Source organism: Apodemus sylvaticus, chromosome 11 (assembly GCF_947179515.1).
Source record: "Apodemus sylvaticus chromosome 11, mApoSyl1.1, whole genome shotgun sequence".
In the NCBI taxonomy this organism is placed as follows: Eukaryota; Metazoa; Chordata; class Mammalia; order Rodentia; family Muridae; genus Apodemus; species Apodemus sylvaticus.
The window spans coordinates 74,528,122-74,542,863 of NC_067482.1; the positions used below are offsets into that span (position 1 = coordinate 74,528,122).

A 14,742-nucleotide genomic window follows, 5' to 3' on the forward strand; every position below is an offset into this window, starting at 1 on the left:
CCCCGTGGTACAGAGAAGCACTGCTCAACTTAAGGCAGAAAGACTCTGTACCTTGTTCCCATGCCATGACAAGTTAGATGGACAGATCCCACAGATTTTGCCTACCATACAGAAAGAGCTCAGTTTGTCAGAGAATAGGCGCAGTCACTACAGTATAGTGCCCTGTTTAAGTCTCACAGTGGTCTGTCTTACCAGTCACTTCTGTTCATAATGATGCAGTGGAGCCGGGCGGTGGTGGCTCACACCTGTAATCCTAGCACTCTGGGAGGCAGAGGCAGGCGGATTTCTGAGTTCGAGGCCAGCCTGGTCTACAGAGTGAGTTCTAGGACAGCCAGGGCTATACAGAGAAACCCTGTCTCCAAAAACCAAATCCAAAACACGCACACACACACACACACAAAGATGCAGTGGAAGCAGGAGATGGTCCAGGCTTCCCTAAGGTAGGACTTAGTCCTTGGCCGTTTGAGGTTTTGCCCCTGCTGCGTTGGGTATGGTGCTAGTGTTTACGAGACAGTACCGAGCATTCTTTTTAGGCCTTAGAGTGAGTATTGTCCTCCTATATGTGGAGCTGGTTTGGCTGGTTGCACAGAGAGCCTTCTGTGGACATCTCTAGTGGCTGTAGACAAAGAACTAGGTTTAGGGCAGGACTTGTGATCATGCCAGCACCGTTCTATTTGTAGTTACAGGTACTGTTTGAGTTTTTGAAATTGATTTATATTTTTATTTTATGTACATTAGGATTATTCCCACATGTATGTCTGGGTAATGGTGTTGGGTCCCCTGTAACAGACAGTAGCTACGAGCTGCCATGTGGGTACTGGGACCCAAACCTGGGCCTTCTCTCCAACCCCTCACTTGGGTTTTGAAAAGGCTCTACTTGGGATTTTGAGTTTCGGCAGGCCAGGCTCCGTCATTAAATCATGCATCACTGTGTGGTGAACCATGCTATTTGACCCCATTTGGCATTAACTGACTCAGGATTACAGGTTGTCGGGGCTGAATGCAATGAGATTGCTTCCCATGGAATACACCCTGTGAGCAGCTCACTTGAGTTGGCGAGAAATGTCCCTAAAGAACTCAGTGTTTAGAGTCTGATCAGTTTCCCCATTCTCTGTGGAGCAAATCTGAGGGCCTCCAATGGCCATTAGGACTGGGGTGGTGGTGGTGGTGGTGGCATCTTTGGCCTCCTGGGCTTGTTGTGCAGATTAAATCAGCTCTGCTTGGGAGGCCCCTGGAAAGCCCTTGGTACATCAGCCTGATCAGCTGCCACTGCCACTGCTGTTACTTGAGTCAGTAACAAGTGCTTAGTGACAAGATCTGATGTTTTAGCCTTGCATCGAGGCATTCCCTTCCTTTTGCTTCTGTGGCTTGCAAACTTTGCTGAACTCTCTGATCCCTGGTGTTTCGAACTCAGTGTTTTCCCTTGCATTCCACAGTCATTTCAGGTCTGAGGGAAAATGTAATGGTGTGTACAGCTCTGCCCCCCTGCTGTAGGGTTGTGCTTGCTGACTGACATGTGCCTGTCTCCCTGTAGCTGGCTGTGCCTGCTCTGATTGTGTTCGCACCCACTGGCGGCTGTGGACCAGGCTTGAGAGTTCTAAGAGCGTTCTTTGCCTGGGTCTTAGTTGCTGGTTAGTGGATCTGTGTGTTGCTTCTAGTTTCATCTCTATAACGTGGAAGACTTGGTGTTTTCTCTCCCAAACTACACATTTGTTTGAGTATAGTCGAGAAAGAGGTCAGGCCTCCTTAGGGTGGCAGTGCAGAGGACCTGCAACCCCGACCCTGCACTTTGAATTGCAGCATTCTGTCTGTAAGGTGGGATAGCATACTGACTGTTGGGGAGGTCAGATCAGACTGTGGCATCTGACTTGTGGTGTAAGATTGCTGGCCTTAGTATAAACTGCATAGACTAGACTCAGCAAATAAGTAGCACCCAATGGGATGATTGTTACTGATTCTTGACAGATGCTACTTTATTAGAATCCTTGTCAGCACAGAGCCTTGGGTAGGTTTGCTATAGAGCTGGAGATGTTGATACCTACTTATGGGACTTGGAACTTCCTGCTGCTAGCATTGGACTGTCGCCACTCAGCCTGGTACAAGGTCCATGAGCTAACATCAGTTCCTCAGCTCTGCATAGTTACGTAGCTGGAAGGATTTTCCCTCTTCAGTGGGATAGACTCAGGGTAGGCAAGGTAGGATCCTAACCCTGCACACCCAACATATAGGAGCTGTTGCAGTTTTTAGAAGCTGAGGCTCTCTTTTCTGGGTGAGAGAATCATTGCTTGTGAAGTAGCTTTTCTAGCTAGTGTCAATAAATCCTTTTTACAGGATTGTGTGGCTCTCGTCATCCAGAATGGTGTGAATCTGTGGCAACTCCACACTTTGTTCCCAACCGATCATCTCTCTGAGACACTTCTCAGCAGTGATAGACAACCAGCGGTAGATGGGTTTTGGTTTTGCAGGAGCCCAAATCATCATTATCCCAGAAGCTGACTCTCCTGCACACTACTGGGCGTTTGGAATCTGGGTCAGTAGGTGTGACTGGGCTGCTGTGGCTGCAGTCTGTGGATCTAATTAGTGACTCAGTGGGTTTGGAGGTCACTTTTAGATTTCCAGAGCATGGTAGAATTATTGACAGGACATTGTGCAGTGATGGCATAGCAATGGCCATTACATAGACACTCATCTCTTCCCAAGAAGTACAGGCCGCTCACTATGTGGGACTCTTGGTTCAGGGGCTGCTGACCCTTGTGACTTTGTAACCACCACGGGGAAGTGTGTGGATCTTCCTCAGCAGGGAGCTCTTGGAACCCTTTCTCTGCCCAAGGCTTTCCTTCTGAACAGCGGGGAAGATTTGAAGTGCATGTACCCTTAGTGAACTCAGCTACAAGTGGCTCCTTTTTTGATGATACAAAGCTGGCTGGGCCCAGAGTCACCTGATGTGTTTGTCCTAGGAATATGAAGACAAGGCTGGAAGACTGAGCAGGCCACCCTCTCCAAAGCAGAATGTGAGGAAGAACCTGGATTTTGAGCCACTGTCCACCACGGCGCTCATCCTTGAGGACAGACCCGCGTGAGTCTGAGGCGGAGCCTCTGTGCTGTGTGCTGTGGGATGCTCCCTTCTGGAGGCAGGAGAGGGGAGAAGAATGCGTGGGTCTCTTGTTACCTCCACCTTAGCCTTCACTCAGTGAGACATCACATGGAGATTTAGGAAACTGTCCTGTGTCACAGAAATTTAAGCAGGCTTTTCCTTTCAGGCACTATTTGCTCTTGTATTTTATTATCCACGTCTGCATTGCGTGGCAGCTGTAAGTGCACGGCTAGTCTGGGAGTACAAGGAACCCTGAATGCAGGCTTCAGAGTCGTGCTTTGGAGGTGCCTGGGTTTTTATGGATACCTCTTAGAGTGAGTGGCTTGTGGAGTTTCTTGTGTAGTTTGAATCAAAACTCCTCTTCTCTGGGCCCTGGTTTCCCCATTGTGTGATGAGGCTGTCATGCTTGGAGCCTCTCTTAGTCGAGGTTTCTCTTCCTGCACAAACATCATGACCAAGAAGCAAGTTGGGGAGGAAAGGGTTTTTTCAGCTTACACTTCCACACTGGTGTTCATCACCAAAGGAAGTCAGGGCTGGAACTCAAGCAGCTCAGGAAGCAGGAGCTGATGCAGAGGCCATGGGGGGATGTTTCTTACTGGCTTGCTTCCCCTGGCATGCTCAGCTTGCTCTCTTATAGAACCCAAGACTGCACCACCCACAATGGGTCCTCTCCCCTTGATCACTAATTGAGAAAATGCCTTACAGCTGGATCTCATGGAGACATTTCCTCAACTGTAGCTCCTTTCTCTGTGATAACTCCAGCCTGTGTCAAGTTGACACACAAAACCAGTCAGTACTCCAGAGCCCTTCCTGGAGAAGAAAGTCACAGCTAATCTTATTACTGAATTTATACAGAACAGTGCATCAGGGAGGAGGTTTCCCACTTGAATAAGAACAAGAACAATGACAGGTTGTTCTACCCTGGGCTAGTCAATTCCAGCCTCCTGTCCATCCTTGATACTTAAAACCGTTAAGTCAGACCAGTCATATGGTCACTAGGCGAAGAAAGATGTTTGCTGACAAGCCTGCTTCCTGGCATCTGAATAGTGGAAAGACAGAGCTGACTTCTGCAAGTTATCCTTTGACACACACACATACACACACACACACACACATACACACACCATACACCACACACCATACACACACACACCCACACCATACACCCCCCCACACCACCCCCCACCCCCCTCACACACACCACTCACACACACACACATACACACACACATCCCCCCTCACACACACCGCACACACACACACACACCACATACCACACACACACACACCACACACCACACACCACACATACACACCACATACCACACACACACACACACACACACACACACCACATACCACACTCACACACACACAGGGATGGATGGGGAGGGAGGAAAGGAAAGACAGAGAGGAGGGAGGAGTAAGAAGGAGAGAAAGAAGAGAAAATATAATTAAGTAAACAATTAAAATGTGAAATCTAATAAGGAGTATATCTTCAGGATTGTAGAAAGCCCTAAAGAAGATGTTGGAACTCTGTGGAAAAGAGATCAGCTCTTTTAGTATGCTGAGAGGTAGACCAGGCAGGACACTTTTGGCCAGTGGCAGTGGTTGCAGTCTCACAGGGATGGTGGTTATAGGACTTGTGGTGTGCAGGCCAGGTGTTATCACATCCCATTAAGTCAGCTGCCAGAGTCCACGGGCCTGCCCTATGGAATCCATATAGCTCCTATGTGCATTTGCATAAAACAGTGAAGGAACTACAGCACTATATAGATTATTGCTCTCATTGCTGTGGCAAACGCTTGACCAAAAGAATAAATCAAGCTCAAGGAAGCAGGGCTTATCTTGGCTCTCAGTTTGAGGGTACAGGCCATCCTGGTAGAGAAGGCATGGCAGCAGGCGGCGCTGCTGATCATGTGGCATCAGCTGGCAGGATGCAGCTAATGTTGGTACTTCTCTTGCTTCCTCCCAGTCTTTGGAATGGAATCACCCACATTCCTTCTTTAAACCAGTCTGGAAATAACCCTCACAGACACACCCAGGGGAATGTTTCTGAAGGAGTTGTAGCCAGCAGTGTGATTAACCATCACAAGAGCTGGTCTGAAACTAAGCACTTAAACTGCCGTATCATACATACTGTGAGGTCATCCGGATGCAGGCATCCGCTGCTGACACTGCTGCTTTGCAGCAAGAACAATTTCTTTGAAGAATAGAATTGACTTCTTTTTCTATATCTTTATAACTCAGTGTTTGACAGTGAATATCTTGCTTTGTCCGGAATGTCTTTGTGGGGAGATAGTTCAGTAGTCCCTTGCTGGACTAGTGTGTGTAAGGCCCAGGCTCAGTGCCCCCGCTGAGCAAGGCAGCACATTCCTGTAGTCCCAGCTCCTGCGAGGCTGAGATAGGAGGGTCTCCTGGACTATGTAAGTCTCAACAAAACAAATATAGTTTCAGTGTATGAAAGAATTGAAGTTTTAAAAAATGGATTTTTTTTAACCTTGAGTTTTAGAGCTTTTATGCAATAATGCTTCAGGTGATTTTTTCCCCCTCAGACTTTTATCTGGTTGTAACAGTGCAATCCTGTTTATTTCCTGTCAAGAAATCTCCCAGCAAAGCCAGCTGAAGAAGCTCAAAAGCATAGACAGCAGTATGAAGAGATGGTGGTGCAGGCCAAGAAACGAGGTACTGTGTCAGCCAGCCAGCTCTGTTGGCGTTTGTTCTGTTGAAGTTCATTAGCTTTAACCTTGACCAAGGCATTCACACTTCGAAATATACGACTTTTCCATGAAACAGACATAAAAGAGTGCTTCTTCTCATCATTCCTAGAAGCATGATGGGCCTGCATGAGAGTGAGCTGTGCTAGCACACACCTGTTAACCCAGCACTTGGGATGCTGAGGCAGGAGACTCAGGAGTTCAGAGCCACTCTTTGCTATATGACAGAATCCTGTGACAAAGAACACATAGATTTACGTGAGATAAGAGGTGTGTGCTAGATAGAGGGCAGCCAGTAGCCACGTGCGGCCCCTTCCCTGCCTTGGCTCTTCCTAAGGTGTGAGGGATTAGATATGTTCTTTGCAGCAATTAAAAAGCTAGAGAGTGCTGTGACTCTGGAGTGTGTTAAAGTACATACAATAAATAAATGGAATATCATTTACCCTTTAAGAAGAAATTCCGACACATTACTAAATTGTTGAACCTGATTGATCCAAAGTGAAACAAGCCAGTGACTAAATGACAGATAGTAGGATGCCATTTCTTTGGGGTGCCACGGGGTAGTGTACGAAAGTCTTTTCAGCAGAGGGCTACCTGAGGAGGGGCAGACGGGGAGTTAGTGGTTAATGAGGACAAGTTTAGTCAAGGAGAAGACAAGGTTCTGTAGGATAGTGGTGGGAGTGTATCACAGTAAGGATAAATGTATGAGGTTATATAGTTAATGTGGTTAAAATAGTAAAGTCTGTGTTATGTCTCTCCATAATCAAAAAGTTATAACTCTTCCCAGGGATCCATGACTGAATGGTTACAGAACCTCTTGCTGCTCCGGAATCTAAAGACAGACGCTCTAGGCTTGCATATAAAATGGCATATAAACTGTGTACACTGATCTGTACTTCAGGTCATCTGTGGATTACCCACAGTAGTTATGCACCACATAGGTATTCACCAGAGGATTGCTCAGGGAACAATGACACGAAGACCATTTGTACATGTTTGGTACAGATATGACTTGGTTGACTGAGAGAGCCCAAGGATATAGACGTTCCTGTGGAGTAAACTAAGGAAAAGATGCACTTAGTGTGCCTCAGCACTGCTGCTGGTGATCCACGAGGGTAGCGCAGGGGCTGAGAGAGAGGGAGCATGGGTTGCTCCGCAGGGGACCAAGCTCGGTCCCGGCACACACTGGGTGACTCACAGCCACCTGTAATTCAGTTCCAGGGCTTGGTTAGATGCCTTCTGTAGACCTCTGAGGGCACCAGGCACATACACAGTACACAAATATATCTGCAGGCAAAATACTGTACATGTGAAATTGAAAACAACCCTGGAGTGAGCTTAGGGGTCACATCCAGAGAGAGGGATGAAGACTGCAATGGGCTTTCAGTGTTCCGTGGTGAACTCTGTTGGTTTGACTGGACGCTTTCATAGGCTTTTGTGTGTTGTATTTATTGAATTATAGTTGTGATTGTATACTGTCTTAAAAGAGTGAGCTATACTTAAAGCATTTACTGGGGGATGGGCAGAATCTTCTGTAGTCTATGAGGAGTAGAGTATGATGCTTATACCTGTAATCTCAGCACTCTGGAGTAAGAGGAAAATACTGAGGTTGAGGCCAAACTGAACCACATAGCAAGACCCTGAGTTCACACAGTAAATCCATAGGTTATGAAGGGAGTGTCAGGAGCAGACCTTTGCTGCCTACCCACACCACCCACCTGTCTCTGTCTGTCACTCTCCTTCTCTCCCTGCCCCCAAACCCCTATGTGTGTGCCTCTCACAAACATGAACCCAGGCCAGAGGGGGCACCCATCAGGTGTTCTGTCGCTGTCCATCTTACTCTTTGAGGCAAGATCTCTTGCTGACCTTGACCGGCAGCCAGCAATCCTCCTGTGTACTCTGCTCTGTGTTGGGGCCACAGGAATGCACTTACCATAGTCTTTATGTGGGCGCTGAGATCTGAGCCCCAGCTTCATGCGTATGCAGCAAACACTTAACTACTAAGTCACATCTCCAATCCCCCTTCCCTGTTATTTTTCTGGCATGGTGAGTACTGGCTGCTTAGTGGTTTCTTTCTTTTAATCGCCATCTCTAGAGCTTAAAGAAGCCCAGCGGCGGCGGAGGCAGCTGGAGGAAAGGTGCAAGGTGGAAGAGAGCATCGGGAACGCCGTCCTCACCTGGAATAACGAGATCCTGCCTAACTGGGAAACCATGTAAGCATTGCCTCCCTGGTGCTGCTTAGGGTGACCACTCCTTTGTGGAGTCTGCGGGCGGGAGCTGTAGTGGCTGGAAATGGTGACAGCCTTTTCCAGTTTATCTTTTGAGAGCCTGAGCCATGTTTGTAAAGTTTGTGATGCCTGTGTCACTCCATACTTGAAACTTTGGTAGCTTGTTGTGAGTTTCCATATCGTACAAATTGTGTGTTGTACCTGAAGGGACAGACCTCTGTGGAGATGGCCTGCCCTGCCTCTGTAGACTGTTCCCAGGACTACCTAGTAGGAACTGCTAATCTGTACCCTCTGGACCTTTGCCTGCCTTTACCCAATCTACAGTGTCCCGAACCTCTTCATCCTCTAAATCCTGTTTTTCTCTGGCTCAGTCTTCACAGGGAAGAATTTCCTGCCCCAACCTGTGGAAGACTCTCGAGTCTCCTGGCACTTGTCTGCTCGAGCATCTGTCTCTTTGTGAGGGTGGGAACCACTTGTCTTTGATGTCAACCTGCAGTGTCAGGAGTGACGCCCCACAGTTCCTGGCAGCCGTGGTATCCTCAGTTCTGAGGATCTGCAGGACATCTTGTTTTCTTCCTGTGTGGCCAGTGTGGGCAGGGTCATTGTGACCAACAGTCTTGAATGACTGTGTTGTTTAGATGTTCCCCAGTTAGCATCTTGCCTACCGTGGTGTGTGACTGCCCTGTGAGGCCCCTTCCCACTACACTTCTGTAAATGAGAAGGGCCTGCACGCCTCCCCTGTGCCCTGTGCTCCTTACCTGTGTGCAGCTCTTTGCAGCCCTGTAGGAGTCCACTCTGTTTCCCCTGTCTGGTTTCTGCTCAGAAAGTCTTTTCAATTCTTCATGTGTGTCAACGTCTACTAATCAATCAGAACCTGGTTCTGGAAGGTTTCTTGATTCTTTGGTCTGTGGTGTTCCATGCTGTGCCTTTAGTACCTGTCACAGCAGTAGGAGTATTGTCTGGATTTCAGTAGAGTCAGGAGGATAAGCTCCCTGAGGGGAAGGGGAAGTGGGGGTGAGGCTTGTGTGCAGGTGAGCCATCCTCCATTGAGAGCAAACTTAGAAACTCATACTTCCATTCTGTTCAGGTGGTGCTCTAAGAAGGTTCGAGACTTGTGGTGGCAGGGAATCCCTCCGAGTGTAAGAGGCAAAGTTTGGAGCTTGGCCATTGGCAACGAGTTGAACATCACTCACGGTGAGTGGCTTGTGTGATTCTAGGCATTGAGGCTTCCCCTGGGGTTCTGGGCTCCCTTATGTTAGAGAGTATGGTAACCACTGGCACGAAGCTCTGGTGGGAAGGCCAGGTGCATCTGTCCTCTGAGAGGGTACCTGGGTAGTGGGTTCATGCTAGCTGCCCCAGATTCCTGAGAAGTCAGAGCAGGCTTCCTAAAGAGGAAGATAGCAGACACAGGGCTCACTGGGGTAGGCAGGATTCTCCTCAGTCAGACAGGAGAGTGGAGGTGTTTGTTTTGAGCCCTAGAGAGGCTAGGGCTGGTACCTATAGGGCATGAGTAAGTGTATGAGGCTATCATGTGGGGGAGGGAGGGAGGGAGGAAGGCACGGAGGGAGAGCCTGCTTCAGTTGTTAAGCTGTTTACCGTCTTCTTAAGCACCTGGTCCATGGTACCAGTGTAAACAAAGCCCTGGCTTCAATCTCCAGTATTGGAACTCTGAGGAGGAACAAGTGGATGTGGTGGTACCCAGTGTGAGGAGGAACAAGTAGACGTGGTAGTACCCAGTGTAACCCTGGCACTGGGGAGGCTGAGGCAAGGGCTGTTGTGAGGTCAGGATCAGACTGGGCCGCACGGTGAGACCCAGTCTCTAAGACAAAACAAAGCCTCAAATTTCTCAAGTGTTGAGCTTTTGTGGCTCTGTCATACCAGCCTAGTTTGACTTACTCATGTGTCTGTAGCAACCAGTAGGGCTCTGGGTGTTAGTTCGAGAAGCACACAGATCAAACATGAAGCCTTAATCCAGGGAAGTCCTATTTCCTCCTGTTGAAAGTGAACTGCTCTGGCAGGCGGGAGGGCCTCTCCTTCCTCTCATCAAAGTCAAGCTGCCTTTACTCTGGTAGACTCTCCAGTTTAAGGCAGAGAGCGTGCCCCTGACCCCACTAGTTAGGCTACTGTGTTCTTCTTGACAGCGTAGCTTCTGCCACACCAGTGGCTTTCTTCCCAGCAGTGTCTCCATGCTGAGTCGCAGAGCGTCAGTCAGCTGGTGACTGGCTTCCTCCAAGGAGGACTGCAGGGCAAGGAACCTTCTTTCCCAAACTCTGTCTGTGGCTAAATGCTGTTGCCAAAATGTCAGTGTCAGATCTTTGTATGAGGCGATGTGTAATGTGTGAATCTTAGCCTCTCGGAAGAACAGGTGAGAAGTTGCTGAGCACGCCAAGGTCTGCGTGCATCTTGTGTGCACACACATGAGATCTGAGAGTCTTCTACACTCCACCGCAGTCCTGTGGCTAACTGGATGCAACACGTAGTGCGTATGTATTTAATATTTGGCTCTCACTGATGCCTGAGTTTAATTTACTCAATTAAAACCTGTAATGACCTAGATGATGAACAGACGGTGCCAAGCAGCCGCCTGATTGTGTGTGTATGCGTCATGCCCAGAACCTGTGCCTTGGTCCTGGCTCACTCTGTATAGCTAATGTCTGTCAGTGAGTGCTGTGTCCTGCCCATTGTCCCCACTGGAGTGGCCTCACTGCACTGCCATCTGCTCTGTCATTTGTGCCCAGCCTAATCTTCTGGATGTGGCAGGCCCCCTCTGAAGTGTTTGTTGAGTGAATGAATGCGGCTTTCTGACCCCACCTTACTGTGTCTCCCAGCCAGTCTGAGATAGTGATTTTGGTCTGCTGGGTGCCAAGCACCAGCTGCTGTTCACTACCACATGCCTCATTAAACGTCCGCCATGTTGGTCTTAGGCAGCTCTTGGGACCTCATTTTCTTCTTGAAAAAGGTTAGGCTTTGTGTTGCATATCTGTGGCCGGTGTGTGTGGGGTCAAGGTTCTCATTCTACTTTTGGCTAGTTCTGAAGTTTGTGTTCTGATTTGGGAAGACCCAGAGTCCAATAGCACTACTGAGCTTCACTCTTGAGCAGGAGAGGTTGGAGTTGGGGTCCTGAGAGAAAAGTGTCACCTTTCTACCATGACTGTACATACGACAGTAAAACTGGTGGGGAGGTTCTGTGAGCTCAGACATGGACACATTTAAACCCAGTCTCTTCTTCTAACAAGCCCTTCACTTGTGAGGTAGAGCCCTCATGGGTACATGCTGTTGGGATAACATTCTCATGCACCGTGTGAAGGTTGTCTTTGTCTTATTCTGATGCTGACTTCTGCCGATAGCTGAATACCATCCAGAGTTGGTATTGTTATTCTTGTGGACCAGCACCTGCCTCAATATTGTGTAAACATGCACATCCCTCTCCTTTTGATTGGCTTAATAAAGCTAATGGCTGGATTAGGAAGGGAGGACTTCCAGGCAGAGATAAGGACTCTGGGAGAAGAATTGAGAGGCAGAAAGATTTACCAGCAGGATAAGAGGAGGTCTGATGTGCCTGGAGGCACAGTGCAGGTTCCAGAAAGGCCAGCGGTAAGCATGCCATGTAGTAGTTTTGTGTGCTCCTCTGAGAATGACAAAATGTTTTGATCCAAGCCCTAATTTGGATTCTGAGCCTGACTTTTCCAGGAAGTCTTAATAGTCCAATTAGGTTAAGTTGCAGCAAATTTCCAATTGTTCAGCTTTTAAGAAGAACAAATCTGGGGTTTCCCAAATTGAACATGTGCTTCTAAATCTGCCAGCACACCTGGAGGTTGAGTGGGCCGAGGTCCCAGCGCATGCTCTAGACCCCATCCCTGGACACTTGTGTGTTTCTCTTTAGAGTACAACTATCTAAAGTTGTGTGTCATAACTGTGCCGCTTTGCCATGGCTCACCAGCATAGGTCATATGCATGTTAGAGCTGTCAAAAAGCCAGATGGGATCATTAGGACCAGTTATACCTAGTGAAACACGTAAAGGCAGCTGTGCTTGGCTCCACCCTGCAGAGTAAATTATGAAAAAGGTAATGTGGCAAACACGCAGAGAAAGGCAGTCCTCAGCATATGGGAGCTAGAGGTATAGGGAGTGGGGGTGGCGGAGGAGCTGGGCGCTGAGACACACCCAGTAGTCATGAGCATAGATGGTGGTGCTCCAAGGGCCCTGTCTGCCAGCCAGCAGTGGTTTTTGGGAAGCTGAAGTTATCTGATTATTAGCAACTGCCTGAGGCCTAGTGCTGCTGAACACACAGGGTCTGAATGTGGAAGGGAGTTGAAGACTATTGTGACAGTTCTCTGATGGCAGGAATCGTTCTTTGAGAGCTCTGCCTGTTCAGAGCACCAGTTTCTACACCCTCCCTCAGCAGCGATAGGAGGAGTCCTGTGCCATCTGGGGAGCAAGCTCTCCATGTCCTTATTTGAAGGCAGTGCACATCGTAATCCTAGAAATCATACATCTGAAAGTTTAAAATTCTAAATATTGAAATCCTGGAAACTGAATTCTAAAAGCAATTCCCATGGAGAAGTAGAAACCCAAATTCTCTGGAAGGATTGATCATGTAAAGCAGCAGGGTCTAAAATACCAGTTTTGTGGGTTTGGTTGTTTTGTTTTGTTTTGTTTTTTTAAGCTTTTATCAGCAGTGGTGTTTCTCCAAGCTAATGACATTCAGAACCTTTTTTTTTTTTTTTTGGATTTGGTTTTTTCGAGACACGGTTTCTCTGTATAGCCCTGGCTGTCCTGGAACTCATTCTGTAGACCAGGCTGGCCTTGAACTCAGAAATCCACCTGCCTCTGCCTCCCAGAGTGCTGGGATTACAGGCGTGCGCCACCACCGCCCGGCTCATTCAGAAGCTTTTAAGGAACTCAAGCAGTGTTTATCTGAAGAGGTCAGCAGGTAGTTGGGATAGTAGTTGGGATACTTCTAGAAGCTGGCAATAGTGTTGCCGGCTGATGGGTGGAACTGCTTCTGCAGCTTCTGCAGTTTGTCAGGACAGGTGGAGTAGGTGCAGGAAGTACTGTCCTAGAGGCCATGCAGCAAGTGTCCCAGGGACAGTTACCACCGTGTATGGTGAGTCCTTAAAAGCATTTGAGAAGGAGTAGTGACACACAGAAAATGAGCGTGTCTCCAAGGAAAGCCACGGCCTGCAGGAAAGCAACTTGAGGTGCTTCTGTGGGCTCCCTTAATGGAGCTGTCCCTAGTCCACCCCTGGAAAATGGTTTCCTGCCCTTTACTCTCGTTTATCTTTAAAACACCCAAATTGTCAGCATTTTTTTAAATTTTGCAGTTTGTTGTGCAGGTGTGCATGTGTGCGGGGGTGGGGGGTGCGCCTTTAAGATTTTATTGTTTTGTTTCATGGGTGTGGGTGTTTTACTTGCATGCATTCTGAGCGCCATGTTTCCAGTGCCTGCAGAGGCCAGAACAGGGTGTCAGAGCCCCTGGAACTGTTCCAGCTGCTTGTGAGCCAGTGTGGGTGCTGAGAACTGAACACAGGGCCTTTAGAAGGTCAGTCAGTGCTCTTAACTGCTGAGCCATCTCTTCAGCCCCTGTGTTCCGGGCATTATCTTCATGCCATTTTCAATATTCAAAGTAGAAATTTCTATAAACTTCAAATTGCCCTAATGCATTTTACAAATTTCTTGCAGATTTGACCATGTGAAAGTGTGTTATTATGGTTTTGATTATGTGTGAAATTGTGTGCATGCATGAAGAATGTTCTTAATCCAGAAAGGGATGTCCTTTTGCAGTGGTAATCCATCTCGGTTTTGATTAAAGATTTAGATATCTTGACCAGTGTTTCACATGGCCACAGGTAGGAAGTCAAGTGCACAGTTACGAACCATAATGATAGCTGTTCATATACTTTGATTTTCAGCATATTTCTGTGCATATAGGTCATCTGCTGTGACTTAGGTGTATAATGGCCTTCATCCACTGTGATGCTTACAGTAGCATTGATGCCTATTTTGCTACACAAAGCAACACATGAAGCATTCTATTATTTTTATGTTTCTCAAATCTCCCTCTTAAGATGTAAGTAAATTTCTTTTTTTTTTTTTGTAAAGAAATGCATTTTAGGATTTTAGACCTTAAGAATTTCAGATTAAAGCTTTTTTTTTTTTTTTAAAGATTATGACTCAACTTGTTAGAAACCAGATAGACTCTGCCCACCCACCCCTTAGTCTATAGATGAGACACTGACCGTTCTCAGTCTCCAGGCTGTTAGTTTGGATACTGTAGTAAGCAAGAGGCTGGTCATCCGAGAGGCACTGGGTCAGTCCCAGAAGGTCAGAGCAAGATATGACTTAGGTGGCTGTGCAACAGAGGAAGGCACCCAGCCCGCGGTGGTGTGTGTGGCATTCCTCTGTAAATGGCTGTCTTTCAGGCTAAGCCTGGAGGAATTGTCAAAAGAATGCCCTACTCTGTCTAGAGAAAGAGATTGTTGTATGTTCTCTGGTGTTGCCGAGGGAGGGAATGTGTAAGACGTACTTAGCAGAAGCTTTTCTTTCAGAGCTCTTTGACATCTGTCTTGCTCGGGCCAAGGAGCGGTGGCGGTCCCTCAGCACTGGAGGCTCAGAAGTGGAGAATGAAGGTACAGCTCTTCCCTTACTGAGTGGTCACTCACCACACTACTCCTCACCAGCTAGTGTGGCCTGGGACAAAGGGA

At 47.8% G+C, this 14,742-nt stretch overlaps 1 protein-coding gene across 6 annotated transcripts in view; it reads left to right on the forward strand.

Moving 5' to 3' along the window:
- Window positions 1-14,742, forward strand: part of Tbc1d14 (TBC1 domain family member 14) — a 93,071-nt gene that overhangs the window by 55,965 nt on the left and 22,364 nt on the right. For all 6 annotated transcript variants that reach the window (XM_052199484.1, XM_052199483.1, XM_052199482.1 and 3 more), the window contains 5 exons: window positions 2,958-3,076; window positions 5,697-5,779; window positions 7,907-8,024; window positions 9,127-9,233; window positions 14,587-14,667. In XM_052199484.1, the coding sequence (XP_052055444.1) occupies window positions 2,958-3,076; window positions 5,697-5,779; window positions 7,907-8,024; window positions 9,127-9,233; window positions 14,587-14,667 (508 nt within the window). The remainder of the gene's footprint in view (window positions 1-2,957; window positions 3,077-5,696; window positions 5,780-7,906; window positions 8,025-9,126; window positions 9,234-14,586; window positions 14,668-14,742) is intronic.